The sequence below is a fragment of the Hippichthys cyanospilos genome, chromosome 16, assembly GCF_059441005.1.
Source record: "Hippichthys cyanospilos isolate Australia breed blue-spotted pipefish chromosome 16, RoL_Hcya_1.0, whole genome shotgun sequence".
Lineage (NCBI taxonomy): Eukaryota > Metazoa > Chordata > Actinopteri > Syngnathiformes > Syngnathidae > Hippichthys > Hippichthys cyanospilos.
This window is the reverse complement of record NC_142384.1, coordinates 1,528,133-1,544,801: the sequence shown is the minus strand read 5'-3', so window position 1 is coordinate 1,544,801 and position 16,669 is coordinate 1,528,133. Positions and strand designations below refer to the sequence as shown.

At 36.3% G+C, this 16,669-nt stretch overlaps 1 protein-coding gene across 4 annotated transcripts in view; it reads right to left on the bottom strand.

The window, feature by feature from the left end:
• Positions 1–16,669, bottom strand: part of pdxdc1 (pyridoxal-dependent decarboxylase domain containing 1) — a 158,437-nt gene that overhangs the window by 125,880 nt on the left and 15,888 nt on the right. For all 4 annotated transcript variants that reach the window (XR_015868126.1, XR_015868125.1, XM_088436402.1 and 1 more), the window contains exons 5-12: positions 6,851–6,997; positions 6,413–6,602; positions 6,191–6,259; positions 5,812–5,890; positions 5,615–5,699; positions 5,384–5,432; positions 5,160–5,261; positions 3,959–4,084 (exon numbers count right to left, since the gene is read on the bottom strand). Coding sequence is in view for 2 of the 4 variants with exons in the window: in XM_088436402.1 (XP_088292528.1) it covers positions 3,959–4,084; positions 5,160–5,261; positions 5,384–5,432; positions 5,615–5,699; positions 5,812–5,890; positions 6,191–6,259; positions 6,413–6,602; positions 6,851–6,997 (847 nt within the window). In the remaining 2 variants the exon portion in view is untranslated. The remainder of the gene's footprint in view (positions 1–3,958; positions 4,085–5,159; positions 5,262–5,383; positions 5,433–5,614; positions 5,700–5,811; positions 5,891–6,190; positions 6,260–6,412; positions 6,603–6,850; positions 6,998–16,669) is intronic.

Genomic DNA, 16,669 nt, shown 5'->3' with positions numbered 1-16,669 from the left:
TTGGTTTGCCTTACAGCTACCAAAATTTGTAGGCATATGCAGGATCCTAAGACCTAAAAATCAAACAGCCATTCGCTATGATGTACAGAAAAAGAGTTATTGATTTTTTTTTATTTGCAATTTTGATGCATTTACGGCCATTTGTAAGTCTTCCACTGCTGCCGCCTTCTCTTATACGGTTGACCCCATCAACTTTCAGTTTGGCGTAGACCATTATCAGACTTAGAGGCACAACCGGTCCAAAAATAGTCATGATCCCATGAAATATATGACGGAGGCGGGCTTTCATAATGTGAAACAATATTTCCTTTGCCCAGAGTAACAAAAACTGCTGAACAAACTTTGAAAAATCTGAAACTTTACAGTATCATTAAGAGTCATTGTCTAAATTTTCTACTTGACACATTTTCCAATTACCAATAGCGACACCTGGTGGCAAAAAAAAGTTATTTTTTACACTTTCATGTTTTGTGCTATGCCGGTATCACTAAATTAACAGAAAATTAGTCAGGAGAATATTGAGATCGGTAACATTAAGGATCTCAAGTTTTATGACTTTTCAAATTTGGGCGTGGACATTACACCGCCTCAAAATCCAATGTCTGGCCAGAACGGTAACATTGAATGGAATTGGATCAAAACTATTTTCTCTATATTTAATGTCATGGGAGTCCAATGCTAAACACACTTTTTTCCCTTTTTGTGCGGGCGCCACCTGGTGGCAGCAAAAAATAAAAAAATAAAAAAATTACATTTTCATTCTTATGTAGCTTGTCGAACCTGGCGAAGTAATATCACTGAATTTTTTTCTGACAGGCCTTCAGACACGCCTAATTTCCTCCACCAAACATTACGATGTTTTGATAATGGTCGTGGCCTATACAGCAATGCTCTCTACAACGATTTATCGTAACAGTAAATGCTGCATCAGTTTGAAGTTTTAATTATCTCATCTTGTCACAACTTCACACATCGAATGAAAGTCCACTCATCATATTGGTAGAATAACTTTGTGGCAGGAAAAAATATATTACAGATTTTGCGATTCCAATTACTTAGTTGAGCCCGTTGAACAAATGCTAATGAAAATTTGCCCTTTTCTTAAACATTGACTTCTACTGTTCGCCTGTTCGTATTTTTTTTTATTATAGGAGGAGGAGATAATATTTTTTTTATTATAAATTATTTTATTATAAATAATTTATTTATAATAAATATTTATAATTTATTTATAATACATATTTTATTTATTATAAAATATTTATTTTATTTTTCCTATAATATTTTTTTTTATTATAGGAGGAGGAGATAATAAAAAAAATACGAAGGAGGCGCACGCATAGTTAACCTTGCTTTTTGAGTATGGCCGTAACCGCTCGGCAATCTTCTAAGGGCAAGACTTTTCTTGCCAGGGGACGGACCTCGGTCGACAACAAAATGGAGAGGCTTCTTCTATTATGGATTAAAGAGAAGGAAATCGCCGGTGATATGTTTTAGTTTGAGAAAAGTTATTGCTTAAGAAAATAAATAAATAAATTCTGCGTGTTGGTCTCTGCTCACCTCCGTCTCCACTCAGCTCCAGTCACGTCGCCCCAGAGGAAAATGTCATTTATCCTTTGTATATCCATGCTTGTTATATTAACTGTACAGTAGATTATGGTACTAATTTTAAATATGTATGTAAATTCGTGATGGTTTTAACTATGATTTCGCCACGCGTTGCCAGTCAATATGTACGTACAATTGACCTCGCTTTGCTACATCAACGAAATCATCTGCTCACGCATGACACGGTAACGCTGATATGCTATTGCTCTTACAATGTCACAGTCACTGTTTCAGTCACGGTCTCAGTCACGGAGATGCCGATATGCTATTGGTTGAACGCCTTCATCTAGCATGATGGCACAGCTGGTTGGGACGGAAGGAAGGAGAAAAAAATCAGTCAAAAACGGAAGGAAGGAATGTTGTTAAGACTTTGCAAACTTTATCTGTTAGACATAGCTTCTAAAATTGCTAGTGGCGGTAGAGGAAGAAGTAAGAGGATGATGACAATAGAAACGGAGCAGGAGATAATAATAAAAAAAAAAAAATATGAAGGAGGCGCACGCATGGTTAACCTTGCTCGTGAGTGTGGCCGTAACCGCTCGGCAATCTTCTAAGGGCAAGACTTTCCTTGCCGGGGGACGGACCTCGATCGACAACAAAATTGAAAGGCTTCTTCTATTATGGATTAAAGAGAAGGAAATCGCCGGTGATATGTTCTAGTTTGAGAAAAGTTCCCGTTTAAGAAAATAAATATATAAATTCTGCGGGTTGGTCTGTTCTCCACTCCGCCTCCACCCAGCTCAAGTCACGTCGCCCCAAAGGTAAATATCATTTTCATATGTGTATAAAGTCGTGATGTTTTTACCTAAGGTTTTTGCACGCGTTGCACGCATTCACTAATTAACATAGATTTGGTTTGCCCGTCATACAAGCAGTTCAAGTTACAAGCGTAGCCGCTGAACGTATTAAGTTCGTAACACGGGGGCCCACTATATATATATATATATATATATATATATATATATATATATATATATATATATATATATATATATATATATATATACACACACACACACACACAGACACACACACACACACACACACACACGCACACATGCACGCCCACGCCCGCACAAGCACTCCATAATTTTCCAACTTTTCGGCTGCGACTTTTTTCTCATTATATAGTCCGGTGTGGCTTGTCTGTTTTTTTTTTGTTTGTTTTTTTTGCTAGCCACCAGCAAGCAAATGTGTGCATCTGTTCGATGTTTCAATTTATGAAACAACTATGAAATAGAACTGAAAAGATGTTAATCAATGGCTGTGCTCAAAGAGTTTTGAAATATTTATTATTAGAAAAATGTCTACATTGAATAAGAGAATGTATAAAATTTGGGGTAAATTTGTGACGTGTAAATTTTATATACTGTACACAGTATATATGATTTTATTTATATATTTATGATTGTATCTATGAATTATGCGCAATGTGTTTTTATGTTCACTAAAATAATCCATCAAACAAGGGGAGGTAAAAAAAAGATCGAAGTATTGATTTCGATTTTGAACTTCCATTTAACTAACAGTATTCTTTTAGTGTTGAAAATATCCATCCATCCATCCATTTTCTATAAATATGTTGGGACATGCAGCCATGTTCCGACTGTTAAAGAGAAGATGTTGCTGACTTATCAGTGATAAAAATCTTTTTTTTTTTGCTTATATTATATATGCGACTTATATACCGGTGCAGCTTATAGTCCAGAAAATACGGCATGTGTGTAATTGGTCAGTCCACATGTGGAATTAAAAAAAAAAAAAAAAAGAGCAATACGCCAAACAGGTCGGAGTTATTCCTAATAATTATTGAACATAATGAGTGCTTAAAGTGGCTTGCTCTATTTGATGCTGCAATGTTCACGGTTGAACAAACATGCATTTTTTTCGGGGCTCCTTATAGGCAACTATTATGGAGGTCCAAGTTTTAAATACGCAATATGTTCTCTTCAACAGCTATTAATTTATCATGGTATTTTCCTTTAATTATGGGTGGCCAGCAGGTCTGTAGCCTACTGAATTCTATACCTTCCTTAATAGAACAGAAGCATAATCACATCTCCCCATTCAGAACCATAATTTGTTGCTCTGTATCCTCTTTTGGTTGACTTATTTTGCTCCTCCAAATTTGCTTTTGTATCTGACCTTGACACAGAACAGAAATATCTCTTTGTATTGGATGAATATGAATTGTTATTAATGATTGGTGATTAATGATTAATGATTGAACAAATATATTTTCCACTAACACATTGCCACTCACTGTGGAATGCACAGTATGCACTAGAATACAGGCAAATGTCACAAGCCACTTAAAAACAAGAAAAAAAAGGACTGATTTACTGCTCACCAGCATGGTGGCATGTCTTATCCTTTGTACGATGCCACTGCAACCAAGGTACTGCAGAGACAACCAAAGGGGTAATGCTTGTAGCTTCTTGACAAGATGACTGGATGTTAGACCTGCAGCCAGAGACTATAGCAAAATGGAGAATCAGGAGTGAGTAATTTTATGGTCACAAATTGTACCATTAACTCATCTTAAAATTATAATACAGTGATCCCTCCTACTTCGCGGTTAATGGGGGCTGTCAACCCCCCGCGAAGTCTGAAACCCGCGAAGTAGGGTATCAGTTTCTAGATTTCTATGTATGCCCCAATATAGCCGCAGTAACCATAAACAATCCTTTTTTTTTTGTATTTTTTGCCTGTTTTATTTCCTTTCTCCTATTATTTAACATTACATTATCCTTATTAACATTATTGTATATTCATTAAATAATTAATATTACTTTGTTTGTTGAGAATTTGTTCTCAGGACTGGTTATCTGCACCAAGACTCCGGTGAAAGTACGCAAATCATCACGTTGAACTTCACATTTATTTTGGCTCATGTATGGTGTATCATGTAGTATCTGTTGAATAATAAATCAACAACAATCTTAAAGTCAGTCAACTAACATATAAACATTTAATCTATGAATTTACTGTATTTTTAGCCGACATTAGCGGGTTAGCAACAACTATTAACTATAAAGTGCAACCTCTAGACAAACGAACACAAACAGAATAAACACTCATCGCTTACTGAACATAGGCAGTAGCGTACGTTATCAACATGAATGATAATAAACTATAAATATGAGCTTACGTTGTCATTCACTACGTCACCGTAACGAGCCGAATGACCAGAGAATCGGGAAACGGAAATGCAACGCGACCCGACAAATTAAAAGCATGCATTTCAAAATAAGATAAAAAACGTCACGACCTTTAACACTTGAAGAATTCTTAACATAGTTATTAACTAATATTACTTCGTTATTTGATGAATACAGTACTCTATAATGTCATTTTTGCTTTTTTCAATTTTTGTACATTTTTGCACATTTTTAAATGATTTTGTAATTTTAAATATTTTTTATTTTTCCTGAAAAAAAAACGCGAAGTACTGAGACCGCGATATCTGAGACAGCGAAGTAGGAGAGATCACTGTATCTTTAAATGATCGCTGGAAAAGTTAGTCGAGAAGTTCAGTGCAAGCAGCCTACCAGTGCAGGATCTTCGTGTCTATAGAGAGTGACAGCAGTAACAGCAGGCAGTCCCAGCCATGGACCTGGTGTAAGCGTCAAACTATCACTTCTGGTTGCAGTCTGGGTGGGAAAAAGAAATACCAAATAAAACTGAGTACATTGTTCATGTGAATTAAGGACTAAATAGTTCTGGTTGCATTTGTCCATGAGTGCAAATTTAGGAGAAAGGGCATTAAAATTACCATAACAACAGAGGTGGCCTCATCCAGCACCAGTGTTGCCAGGTTAATTCTGAAGACGGAGCCAAGATTTCAAAATTGGACAATCAAATCAATCAGTCAACATCAACATGCAGTAGTGACAACAAAGACACCAATTAATTCCAGGCAGGACTTATTATTATGCTAACTAACATTTCTTCGTGAGATATTCAAAATTATTAAAATGAGATCATAATATTTTAAATTCATTACCCCTCCACATGGAGCCACATTTTGTATTGATCACACAGGTCCCTAAGGCGACCCAACTTATCAGTGTGACCTGCCCCAGGGGTACCTGGACAAATATTTTTACAACAAAGAAATGTAAACCATGTTCTAATACTGTAAATGAAAACTTTTTCCTTCATTTATTATAATCATAGATACTATGTAAACAGTGTCTTTACCTGCATTTGCAATTAACAACAAAGGCAACTTCCCACTTTCGATGTCCTCTTTGATTAGTTTTTCCAACAGAGCAACATCCTAAAAGACAGATTTTGAGGGAGCAAAATCATTTTCTGTGCTCAACATCTATCATCGCTTGCTCAATATAAATTTCTGTACTCAAAATCCATCACATTTTGCTGTCAAACAATGATTTGATTCACTGATTTGAAAGTGTGTGTCCCTGTCAAAAATTGTGCACCTAGATCGCAGGGACACAGGCAAATGAAAGCACTATAAAAGGGTATTTACAGCATATATTTGACAAGCTGTTTATTTAACTACTACCTATATTTGACAAGCTGTTTATTTAACTACTACCTATGTGTAATATCTTACCATTTGATGCTGTGATCCAAAGATCGTGTTGCATGGGACTGTACATAAACTGGAGAGCGGCAGGGCAAGCTAATGACACAGAGAATGATATAAACATAAGCCACGAGTGCAAACTATTTCAATATTCCTTCGGTTTTCTACACTGCACGTGAACAAGGGTTCACACACAAAACAAACAAAAAAAGTCCACAGAACTTTTAACATAAATGATTTTTCACCTACCTGGTTGCATAGATGCTGTCCGAGTCCAACTCTGCTTGATGCACTAAGGTAGATGACTGGCTGCTTTGAGGTGAGCACAGCATAGCCCCCAGAAGCATAATCGTCATAGTTAATATTTATTACCAGTCGACATACTTTCACCAGGCCTTCTCTGTCATCTTCATGGAAGTAAGCTGAACCAGCATTATACCTAAATTTCAGAGTAAACAATTGGGCATGAAAATCACCCAACTGTTGATTGATACTAAAGACTAGTTTGGAAGAAAAAAAATGGTAACAACAAAATGGCACTGCATTTCCAAACTAAATGATTTTGATTCAAATTACAGTTACAATGTAACATAAGTGAAATTTTTGTTTAACTGACATGTCTCGAACCTTTTAAACATGACGACAATGTTTCAATCACAATCATTAATTGAATTTTGATAAGACTACCTGAACAATCTACAGAGCCACAGTGTGGTATCAGACAAGATCCGAGTGATCAGTTTCCGCAGTCGATCTCTGTCCAGCACTGAAATGTAAGCTGCCAGGCTGTGGCCCAATAGTGCCATGTGACCCTGCTCACCAAAATTCGGAATCCTAAAGACACACAAAACAGAGTTTTATTTATTTATTTGAAAGAGACCAATGTAAATCACTCTATCATTTACCCATTACTCCCATCAATCTTTATTCCAGACTGAAATAGGTGCATAAAAATAAGGCAAAATGATAAAAAACTAGAAAATGTGCAATTTCTGAAGAAATTGCGTGTGAAGGTGAAACCGTTGAAGGTTTGGGAGTTAAAAAGTGGAATGATGTGGAACGATTGAACGGTGTGAATCTGTGAAGAAACATGAATACAAAGTTGAAAAACTGAAAAAAAGTAGAACTGTGGAATTTGAAGATGAATGAAAAACTGAAAAAAGTTGAACTGTAGAATGATGTGAATCTGTGAAAAATTATGAATCCTACATAGTTGAAAAACTGAGAAACTGAAAAAAAAAACGAATGTTTGAATCATAAGAAAGTGTGGATGATCCGAAGTAAAAGCAGAAGAGAAAAAACAACTGTCAACGTGACACTTCATTTGCCCGAACCGGGACTCGAACCAGGATACGGACATGTTGAAAACAACAACTCTACCACTGGGCCACGGCGGAGCAATGTCAATTCACACTGTGAAAGCTTTAAATAAAAAGAATGAAGCATGTTTGAAGCATCTATGAGGAACTACGAATAATACAGTTAAAAAACTGAAAAAAGTTGAACTGTGGAATGAAAAGTAAGATGAAACGAAAGTAAGAACAGTTTGAAAAGGCTAAATACTTTAAATATGAATAGTATAAAAAAACGTGAATTGTAGGAAAACGATGAATAGTTGAACCTTGAAAAATACAAAAGCACCTCACGTGAATATGTGGAATGATATGGAGTTTGAACGGCATGAATTGGATGAACTGGGAAGGAGTTGAAACCAAAAGAAAATAAGGAATTCACTGAAAAAAAAAACTGAATGTGCAAAAAGACGCAACCTGGGATTGAACCCACAAACATGAAGGTGGAATACGTCACACAATACACATGAGCCACGGGGACACGGGAAACACAGAAACCGTTCAAGTTTAAAAATAAAGTACGAAGACCACCCCATTCACTTAACATTAGGCCATTTTTACGGTACAAAAACTTAAATTGTAGGAAAACGATGAAAAGTTGAAACTTGAAAAATAGACCCGCACTAAACATGAATATGTGGAATGATATGAAGTTTGAACGGTATGAAATGAATGAACTGGGAAAGAGTTAAAACGAACCTAAAAAACGGTCGGAATAATAAAAATAATAATAATAATAACTAGAAAATGTGCAATTTCTGAAGAAATTGCGTGTGAAGGTGAAACCGTTGAAGATTTGGGAGTTGAAAAGTGGAATGATGTGGAACGATTGAATGGTGTGAATCTGTGAAGAAATATGAATACAAAGTTGAAAAACTGAAAAAAAGTTGAACCGTGGAATTTGAAGATGAATGAAAAACTGAAAAAAAGTTGAACTGTAGAATGATTTGAATCTGTGAAAAATTATGAATCCTACATAGTTAACAAACTGAGAAAAGTTGAACTGGAATAATGTGAATCTGTGACATTAGGCCTAATGTTAAGTGAATGATGTGATTCAAAAACATGCAGGATATCAGCCCTCGAGGACTGGAGTTTTAAACTCCTGCTAATGAGCTTATCATTTGAATGAGGTGGATTGAATGAGGTGGATTGATGTGAAACAGTGAAGAAATGTGAATAATACAGAGTTGAAAAACTGAAAAAAACTAAAACGTATGAATCAAGCTGAGTTAACCAAGCCAGATGCCGTACTAGGTGGAAGCAGTAGTGAGAGGTAATGAGACGTCTAATAAAATATCCAAGATGGCCGCCCATGAGGGCAGATTGGAGTTGGAGTCTTCAGTGGTCTAAGATGGCCGCCCGATGGCAACATGGGAAATGGATTACTTTGTGTAACTAAACTATAGGTGTCAAACTCCAGTCCTCGAGGGCTTGTATCCTGCATGTTTTTGAATCACACCTGTAATGGAGGTGTCGGAGTAGCGTCCAAACTTGTGACCTCCTTGAAAGGACTGTACTTGACTGATTCAGAGGATCCTCAATCTTATCAGGTTGTCCGGCAGAACATAAAGACGATGCACACTCTCATGCCACTCTTTATTTGTATATAATGTTCTATTTATTTATCTGGGTTGGTGTGTGTGTGTTTCTGTGTTTGTGTGTTCTGTGTGTGTTCTATGTTTGATTGTGGGTGTGTGGTCTCTGCAAAGGAGAGCAGAGAACATTCACTAAACATTGATAACTAACATAACTAACATTGTACAATATGTTACATCATATGCTCATATGACTCTATATTAGCTTAGAATAACATAAACAACACAGGCAAACATACCGTACAATGATAGGAAGAATGAATTCAACCCAATCGTTCCAAAATGTGCGTTAGGTAGGAAAGGGTTAATGGAGCCGAATAGATTTGAGTGGGCGGTGACGTCACTCCCTTACGGCGTAAGGATCACATTGGCACACACGGCAAACATGCGAAAAAATACGCACATTTTGTGGATGAAACTTTAACGTGAATACTAAAAGTGAAGTATGAAAAGTACGGTATATTTGCCTTTAGCAATTATACCAAACTTAGGTGCAATAACAACTTAAGACATTAATGGACAAAGTGAAGCAGTGCAAACGTAAACATGTATCCAAAACCACGAACGGACAACATATTCAAACTGTACTTACATTCTCATGGACGCACGGAATAATAATGAAAGGAATGAGATAATCCACAGAATGATTGAAAGCAGAAAAAATGACTGTCCGTTACAACGATACCTGCCGACTACCGGTGAAAGAGCAAAACAACCTATGATAGTGTAAACAGAGTCCTGATTGGTAGTGGAGGAATGAAACACAACTTGTGATTAGTTGCTAGGCGGTTGCTAGGAAGATCACATGACCACAGGAGAAACATGTCCAGACGTAAATAGTAATAACAGAACGATTCAAACACGAAATCGTTAAGTATAATCAGAAACTTCTTAACAACACCATTCACTTAACATTAGACAATTTTTACGGTACAAAAACTTGAATTGTAGCTGAAAGTTGAACTGTAAACGTGAAACGCGATTTGCCCGAACCGGGACACGGACATGTTGAAGATGACAACTCTACCACTGGGCCACTGGGGGGCAGTGTAAGACCACACTGGGAAAGCTTGAAATATAGGGAATGAAGTATTTTTGAACGTGAATCTATGAAGAACTACGAATAATACAAAGTTAAAAAACTGAAAAAAGTTCAACTGTGGAATGAAAAGATGAAATGAAAGTAAGAACAGTTTGAAAAGGCTAAATTCTTTAAATATGAATAGTATAAAAAACGTAAATTGTAGGAAAACGATGAATAGTTGAACCTTGAAAAATAAAAAAGCACTTCACGTGAATATGTGGAATGATATGAAGTTCGAACGGCATGAATTGGATGAACTGGGAAGGAATTGAAACCAAAAAAAAAAAATACTGAATTAACTGAAAAAAAACACTGAATGTGTGAAAAGACACAGCGGGGATCGAACGCACGAACATGTAGTAGATATACGTCATCAGAACATCTGAGCCACGGGAAATGACGAAACCGTGAACGCTTTAAAAGGAAGTAGGAAGAACGCTCCAATCACTTAACATTAGGCCGTTTTTACGGTACAAAAACTTAAATTGTAGGAAAACGATGAAAAGTTGAAACTTGAAAAATAGACCCGCACTAACTAAAAAAGACTCACACAACTAAAAATTGACGCAGCCTGGGATTGAACCCACGAACATGAAGTGCGAATGCGATACACATATCCCATGAGCCACGGAGACATGGGAAATATCGAAAACGTTAAAGTTTAAAAATAAAGCACGAAGACCAGCCCATCCACTTAACATTAGGCCATTTTTACGGTACAAAAACTTAAATTGTAGGAAAACGATGAAAAGTTGAAACTTGAAAAATAGACCCGCACTAAACATGAATATGTGGAATGATATGAAGTTGGAACGGCATGAATTGGATGAACTGGGAATGAGTTGAAACGTACCTAAAAAACGGTCGGAATAAAAAAAAAAATAATAATAATAACTAGAAAATGTGCAATTTCTGAAGAAATTGCGTGTGAAGGTGAAACCGTTGAAGGTTTGGGAGGTGAAAAGTGGAATTACGTGGAACGATTGAATGGTGTGAATCTGTGAAGAAATATGAATACAAAGTTGAAAAACTGAATAAAAGTTGAACTGTGGAATTTGAAGATATGAATGAAAAACTGAAAAAGTTGAACTGGAGAATGAAGTGAATCTGTGAAAAATTATGAATCCGACAAAGTTGAAAAACTGAGAAACTGAAAAAAAAAACGAATGTTTGAATCGTAAAAAAGTGTGGATGATCCGAAGTAAAAGCAGAAGAGAAAATACAAAGTTTTTCAACTTTGTATTATTCACAATGCTTCACTGTTTCAAGCAATCCACAATCCACCTCATTCAAATCCACCTCATTCAAATGATTAGCTCATTATCAGGAGTTAAAAAATGATGCCTAAGCAAACTTTTCAGTTTTTTTAGTGCTTGAAATATGAATAAAACAAAGTTGAAAACTGAAAAACTGAAAAAAACTGAATGTATGAATCAAGCTGAGTTCACCAAGCCAGATGCTGTACTAGGTGGAAGCAGAAGTGACAGGTAATGAGACGTCTAAGAAAATATCCAAGATGGCCGCCCATGAGGGCAGATGGGAGTTGGAGTCTTCAGTGGTCTAAGATGGCCGCCCGACGGCATCATGGGAAATGGTGTACTTTGTGTAATTAAACTGTAGGTTTCAAACTCCAGTCCTCGAGGGCTTGTATCCTGCATGTTTTTGAATCACAGCATTCACTTAACATTAGGCCATTTTTTACGGTAGAAAAACTTGAATTTTAGCTGAAAGTTGAACTGTGGTATAATGGTAATGTGAAGAAATATGAATAATACAAAGTTGAAAAATTGAACAAAGTTGAACTGTGGAATGATGTGAATGTGTGAAAAAATATGAATAACACAAAGTTGAAAACTGAAAAAAATCCGAATGTTTTAATCTTAAAAAAGTGTGGATGATCCGAATTAAAAGCAGAAGAGAAAAAACAACTGTAAACGTGAAACGCGATTTGCCCGAACCGGGACACGGACACGTTGAAGATGACAACTCTACCACTGGGCCACTGGGGGGCGGTGTCAGACCACACTGTAAAAAAGCTTTATATAAAGGGAATGAAGTATGTTTGAAGGTGAATCTGTGAAGTATTACGAATAATACAAAGTTAAAAAAACTGAGAAAAGTTCAACTGTCGAATGAAAAGTAAGATGAAATGAAAGTAAGAACAGTTTGAAAAGGCTAAATTCTTTAAATATGAATAGTATAAAAAACGTAAATTGTAGGAAAACGATGAATAGTTGAACCTTGAAAAATAAAAAAGCACTTCACGTGAATATGTGGAATGATATGAAGTTCGAACGGCATGAATTGGATGAACTGGGAAGGAGTTGAAACCAAAAAAAAAATACTGAATTAACTGAAAAAAAACACTGAATGTGTGAAAAGACACAGCGGGGATCGAACGCACGAACATGTAGAAGATATACGTCAACAGAACGTCTGAGCCACGGGAAATGACGAAACCGTGAACGCTTTAAAAGGAAGTAGGAAGAACGCTCCAATCACTTAACATTAGGCCGTTTTTACGGTACAAAAACTTAAATTGTAGGAAAACGATGAAAAGTTGAAACTTGAAAAATAGACCCGCACTAACTAAAAAAGACTCACACAACTAAAAAATGACGCAGCCTGGGATTGAACCCACAACATGAAGTGCGAATGCGGTACACAAATCCCATGCGCCACGGAGACATAGGAGATATCGAAAACGTTAAAGTTTAAAAATAAAGCACGAAGACCAGCCCATTCACTTAACATTAGGCCATTTTTACGGTACAAAAACTTAAATTGTAGGAAAACGATGAAAAGTTGAAACTTGAAAAATAGACCCGCACTAAACATGAATATGTAGAATGATATGAAGTTTGAACGGCATGAATTGGATGAACTGGGAATGAGTTGAAACGTACCTAAAAAACGGTCGGAATAAAAAAAATAATAATAATAATAAAGGTGGAGAAAAACATAAGTGTGAAGGTTTCACCTTCACACAACTAGAAAAAGTGCAATTTCTGAAGAAATTGCGTGTGAAGGTGAAACCGTTGAAGGTTTGGGAGTTGAAAAGTGGAATGATGTGGAACGATTGAATGGTGTGAATCTGTGAAGAAATATGAATACAAAGTTGAAAAACTGTAAAAAAGTTGAACTGTGGAATTTGAAGATGAATGAAAAACTGAAAAAGTTGAACTGGAGAATGATGTGAATCTGTGAAAAATTATGAATCCTACAAAGTTGAAAAACTGAGAAAAGTTGAACTGGAATAGTGTGAATCTGTGACATTAGGCCTAATGTTAAGTGAATGATGTGATTCAAAAACATGCAGGATATCAGCCCTCGAGGACTGGAGTTTTAAACTCCTGTTAATGAGCTTATCATTTGAATGAGGTGGATTGAATGAGGTGGATTGTGGATTGATGTGAAACAGTGAAGAAATGTGAATAATACAGAGTTGAAAAACTGAAAAAAACTAAAACGTATGAATCAAGCTGAGTTAACCAAGCCAGATGCTGTACTAGGTGGAAGCACTAGTGAGAGGTAATGAGACGTCTAATAAAATGTCCAAGATGGCCGCCCATGAGGGCAGATTGGAGTTGGAGTCTTCAGTGGTCTAAGATGGCCGCCCGATGGCAACATGGGAAATGGATTACTTTGTGTAACTAAACTATAGGTGTCAAACTCCAGTCCTCGAGGGCTTGTATCCTGCATGTTTTTGAATCACACCTGTAATGGAGGTGTCGGAGTAGCGTCCAAACTTGTGACCTCCTTGAAAGGACTGTACTTGACTGATTCAGAGGATCCTCAATCTTATCAGGTTGTCCGGCCAGAACATAAAGACGATGCACACTCTCATGCCACTCTTTATTTGTATATAATGTTCTATTTATTTATCTGGGTTGGTGTGTGTGTGTTTCTGTGTTTGTGTGTTCTGTGTGTGTTCTATGTTTGATTGTGGGTGTGTGGTCTCTGCAAAGGAGAGCAGAGAACATTCACTAAACATTGATAACTAACATAACTAACATTGTACAATATGTTACATCATATGCTCACATGACTCTATATTAGCTTAGAATAACATAAACAACACAGGCAAACATACCGTACAATGATAGGAAGAATGAATTCAACCCAATCGTTCCAAAATGTGCGTTAGGTAGGAAAGGGTTAATGGAGCCGAATAGATTTGAGTGGGCGGTGACGTCACTCCCTTACGGCGGAAAGATCACATTGGCACACACGGCAAACATGCGACAAACATGCACATTTTGTGGATGAAACTTTAACGTGAATACTAAAAGTGAAGTATGAAAAGTACGGTATATTTGCTTTTAGCAATTATACCAAACTTAGGTGCAATAACAACTTAGACATTAATGGACAAAGTGAAGCAGTGCAAACGTAAACATGTATCCAAAACCACGAACGGACAACATATTCAAACTGTACTTACATTCTCATGGACGCACGGAATAATAATGAAAGGAATGAGATAATCCACAGAATGATTGAAAGCAGAAAAAATGACTGTCCGTTACAACGATACCTGCCGACTACCGGTGAAAGAGCAAAACAACCTATGATAGTGTAAACAGAGTCCTGATTGGTAGTGCAGGAATGAAACACAACTTGTGATTAGTTGCTAGGCGGTTGCTAGGAAGATCACATGACCACAGGAGAAACATGTCCAGACGTAAATAGTAATAACAGAACGATTCAAACACGAAATCGTTAAGTATAATCAGAAACTTCTTAACAACACCATTCACTTAACATTAGACAATTTTTACGGTACAAAAACTTGAATTGTAGCTGAAAGTTGAACTGTAAACGTGAAACGCGATTTGCCCGAACCGGGACACGGACATGTTGAAGATGACAACTCTACCACTGGGCCACTGTGGGGCAGTGTAAGACCACACTGTGAAAGCTTGAAATATAGGGAATGAAGTATTTTTGAACGTGAATCTATGAAGAACTACGAATAATACAAAGTTCAAAAACTGAAAAAAGTTCAACTGTGGAATGAAAAGATGAAATGAAAGTAAGAACAGTTTGAAAAGGCTAAATTCTTTAAATATGAATAGTATAAAAAACGTAAATTGTAGGAAAACGATGAATAGTTGAACCTTGAAAAATAAAAAAGCACTTCACGTGAATATGTGGAATGATATGAAGTTCGAACGGCATGAATTGGATGAACTGGGAAGGAATTGAAACCAAAAAAAAAATACTGAATTAACTGAAAAAAACACTGAATGTGTGAAAAGACACAGCGGGGATCGAACGCACGAACATGTAGTAGATATACGTCATCAGAACTTCTGAGCCACGGGAAATGACGAAACCATGAACGCTTTAAAAGGAAGTAGGAAGAACGCTCCAATCACTTAACATTAGGCCGTTTTTACGGTACAAAAACTTAAATTGTAGGAAAACGATGAAAAGTTGAAACTTGAAAAATAGACCCGCACTAACTAAAAAAGACTCACACAACTAAAAAATGACGCAGCCTGGGATTGAACCCACGAACATGAAGTGCGAATGCGATACACAAATCCCATGAGCTACGGAGACATGGGAAATATCGAAAACGTTAAAGTTTAAAAATAAAGCACGAAGACCAGCCCATTCACTTAACATTAGGCCATTTTTACGGTACAAAAACTTAAATTGTAGGAAAACGATGAAAAGTTGAAACTTGAAAAATAGACCCGCACTAAACATGAATATGTGGAATGATATGAAGTTTGAACGGCATGAATTGGATGAACTGGGAATGAGTTGAAACGTACCTAAAAAACGGTCGGAATAAAAAAAATAATAATAATAATAAAGGTGGAGAAAAACATAAGTGTGAAGGTTTCACCTTCACACAATAATAATAAAGGTGGAGAAAAACATAAGTGTGAAGGTTTCACCTTCACACAATAACTAGAAAATGTGCAATTTCTGAAGAAATTGCGTGTGAAGGTGAAACTGTTGAAGGGTTGGGAGTTGAATAGTGGAATTATGTGGAACGATTGAATGGTGTGAATCTGTGAAGAAATATGAATACAAAGTTGAAAAACTGAAAAAAAGTTTAACTGTGGAATTTGAAGATGAATGAAAAACTGAAAAAAGTTGAACTGTAGAATGATGTGAATCTGTGAAAAATTATGAATCCTACAAAGTTGAAAAGCTGAGAAACTGAAAAAAAAACGAATGTTTGAATCATAAAAAGTGTGGATGATCCGAAGTAAAAGCAGAAGAGAAAATACAAAGTTTTTCAACTTTGTATTATTCACAATTCTTCACTGTTTCACATCAATCCACAATCCACCTCATTCAATCCACCTCATTCAAATGATTAGCTCATTATCAGGAGTTTAAAAATGATCCCTAATCCAACTTTTTCAGTTTTTTTACTGCTTGAAATATGAATAATACAGAGTTGAAAAACTGAAAAAAAACTGAATGTATGAATCAAGCTGAGTTCACC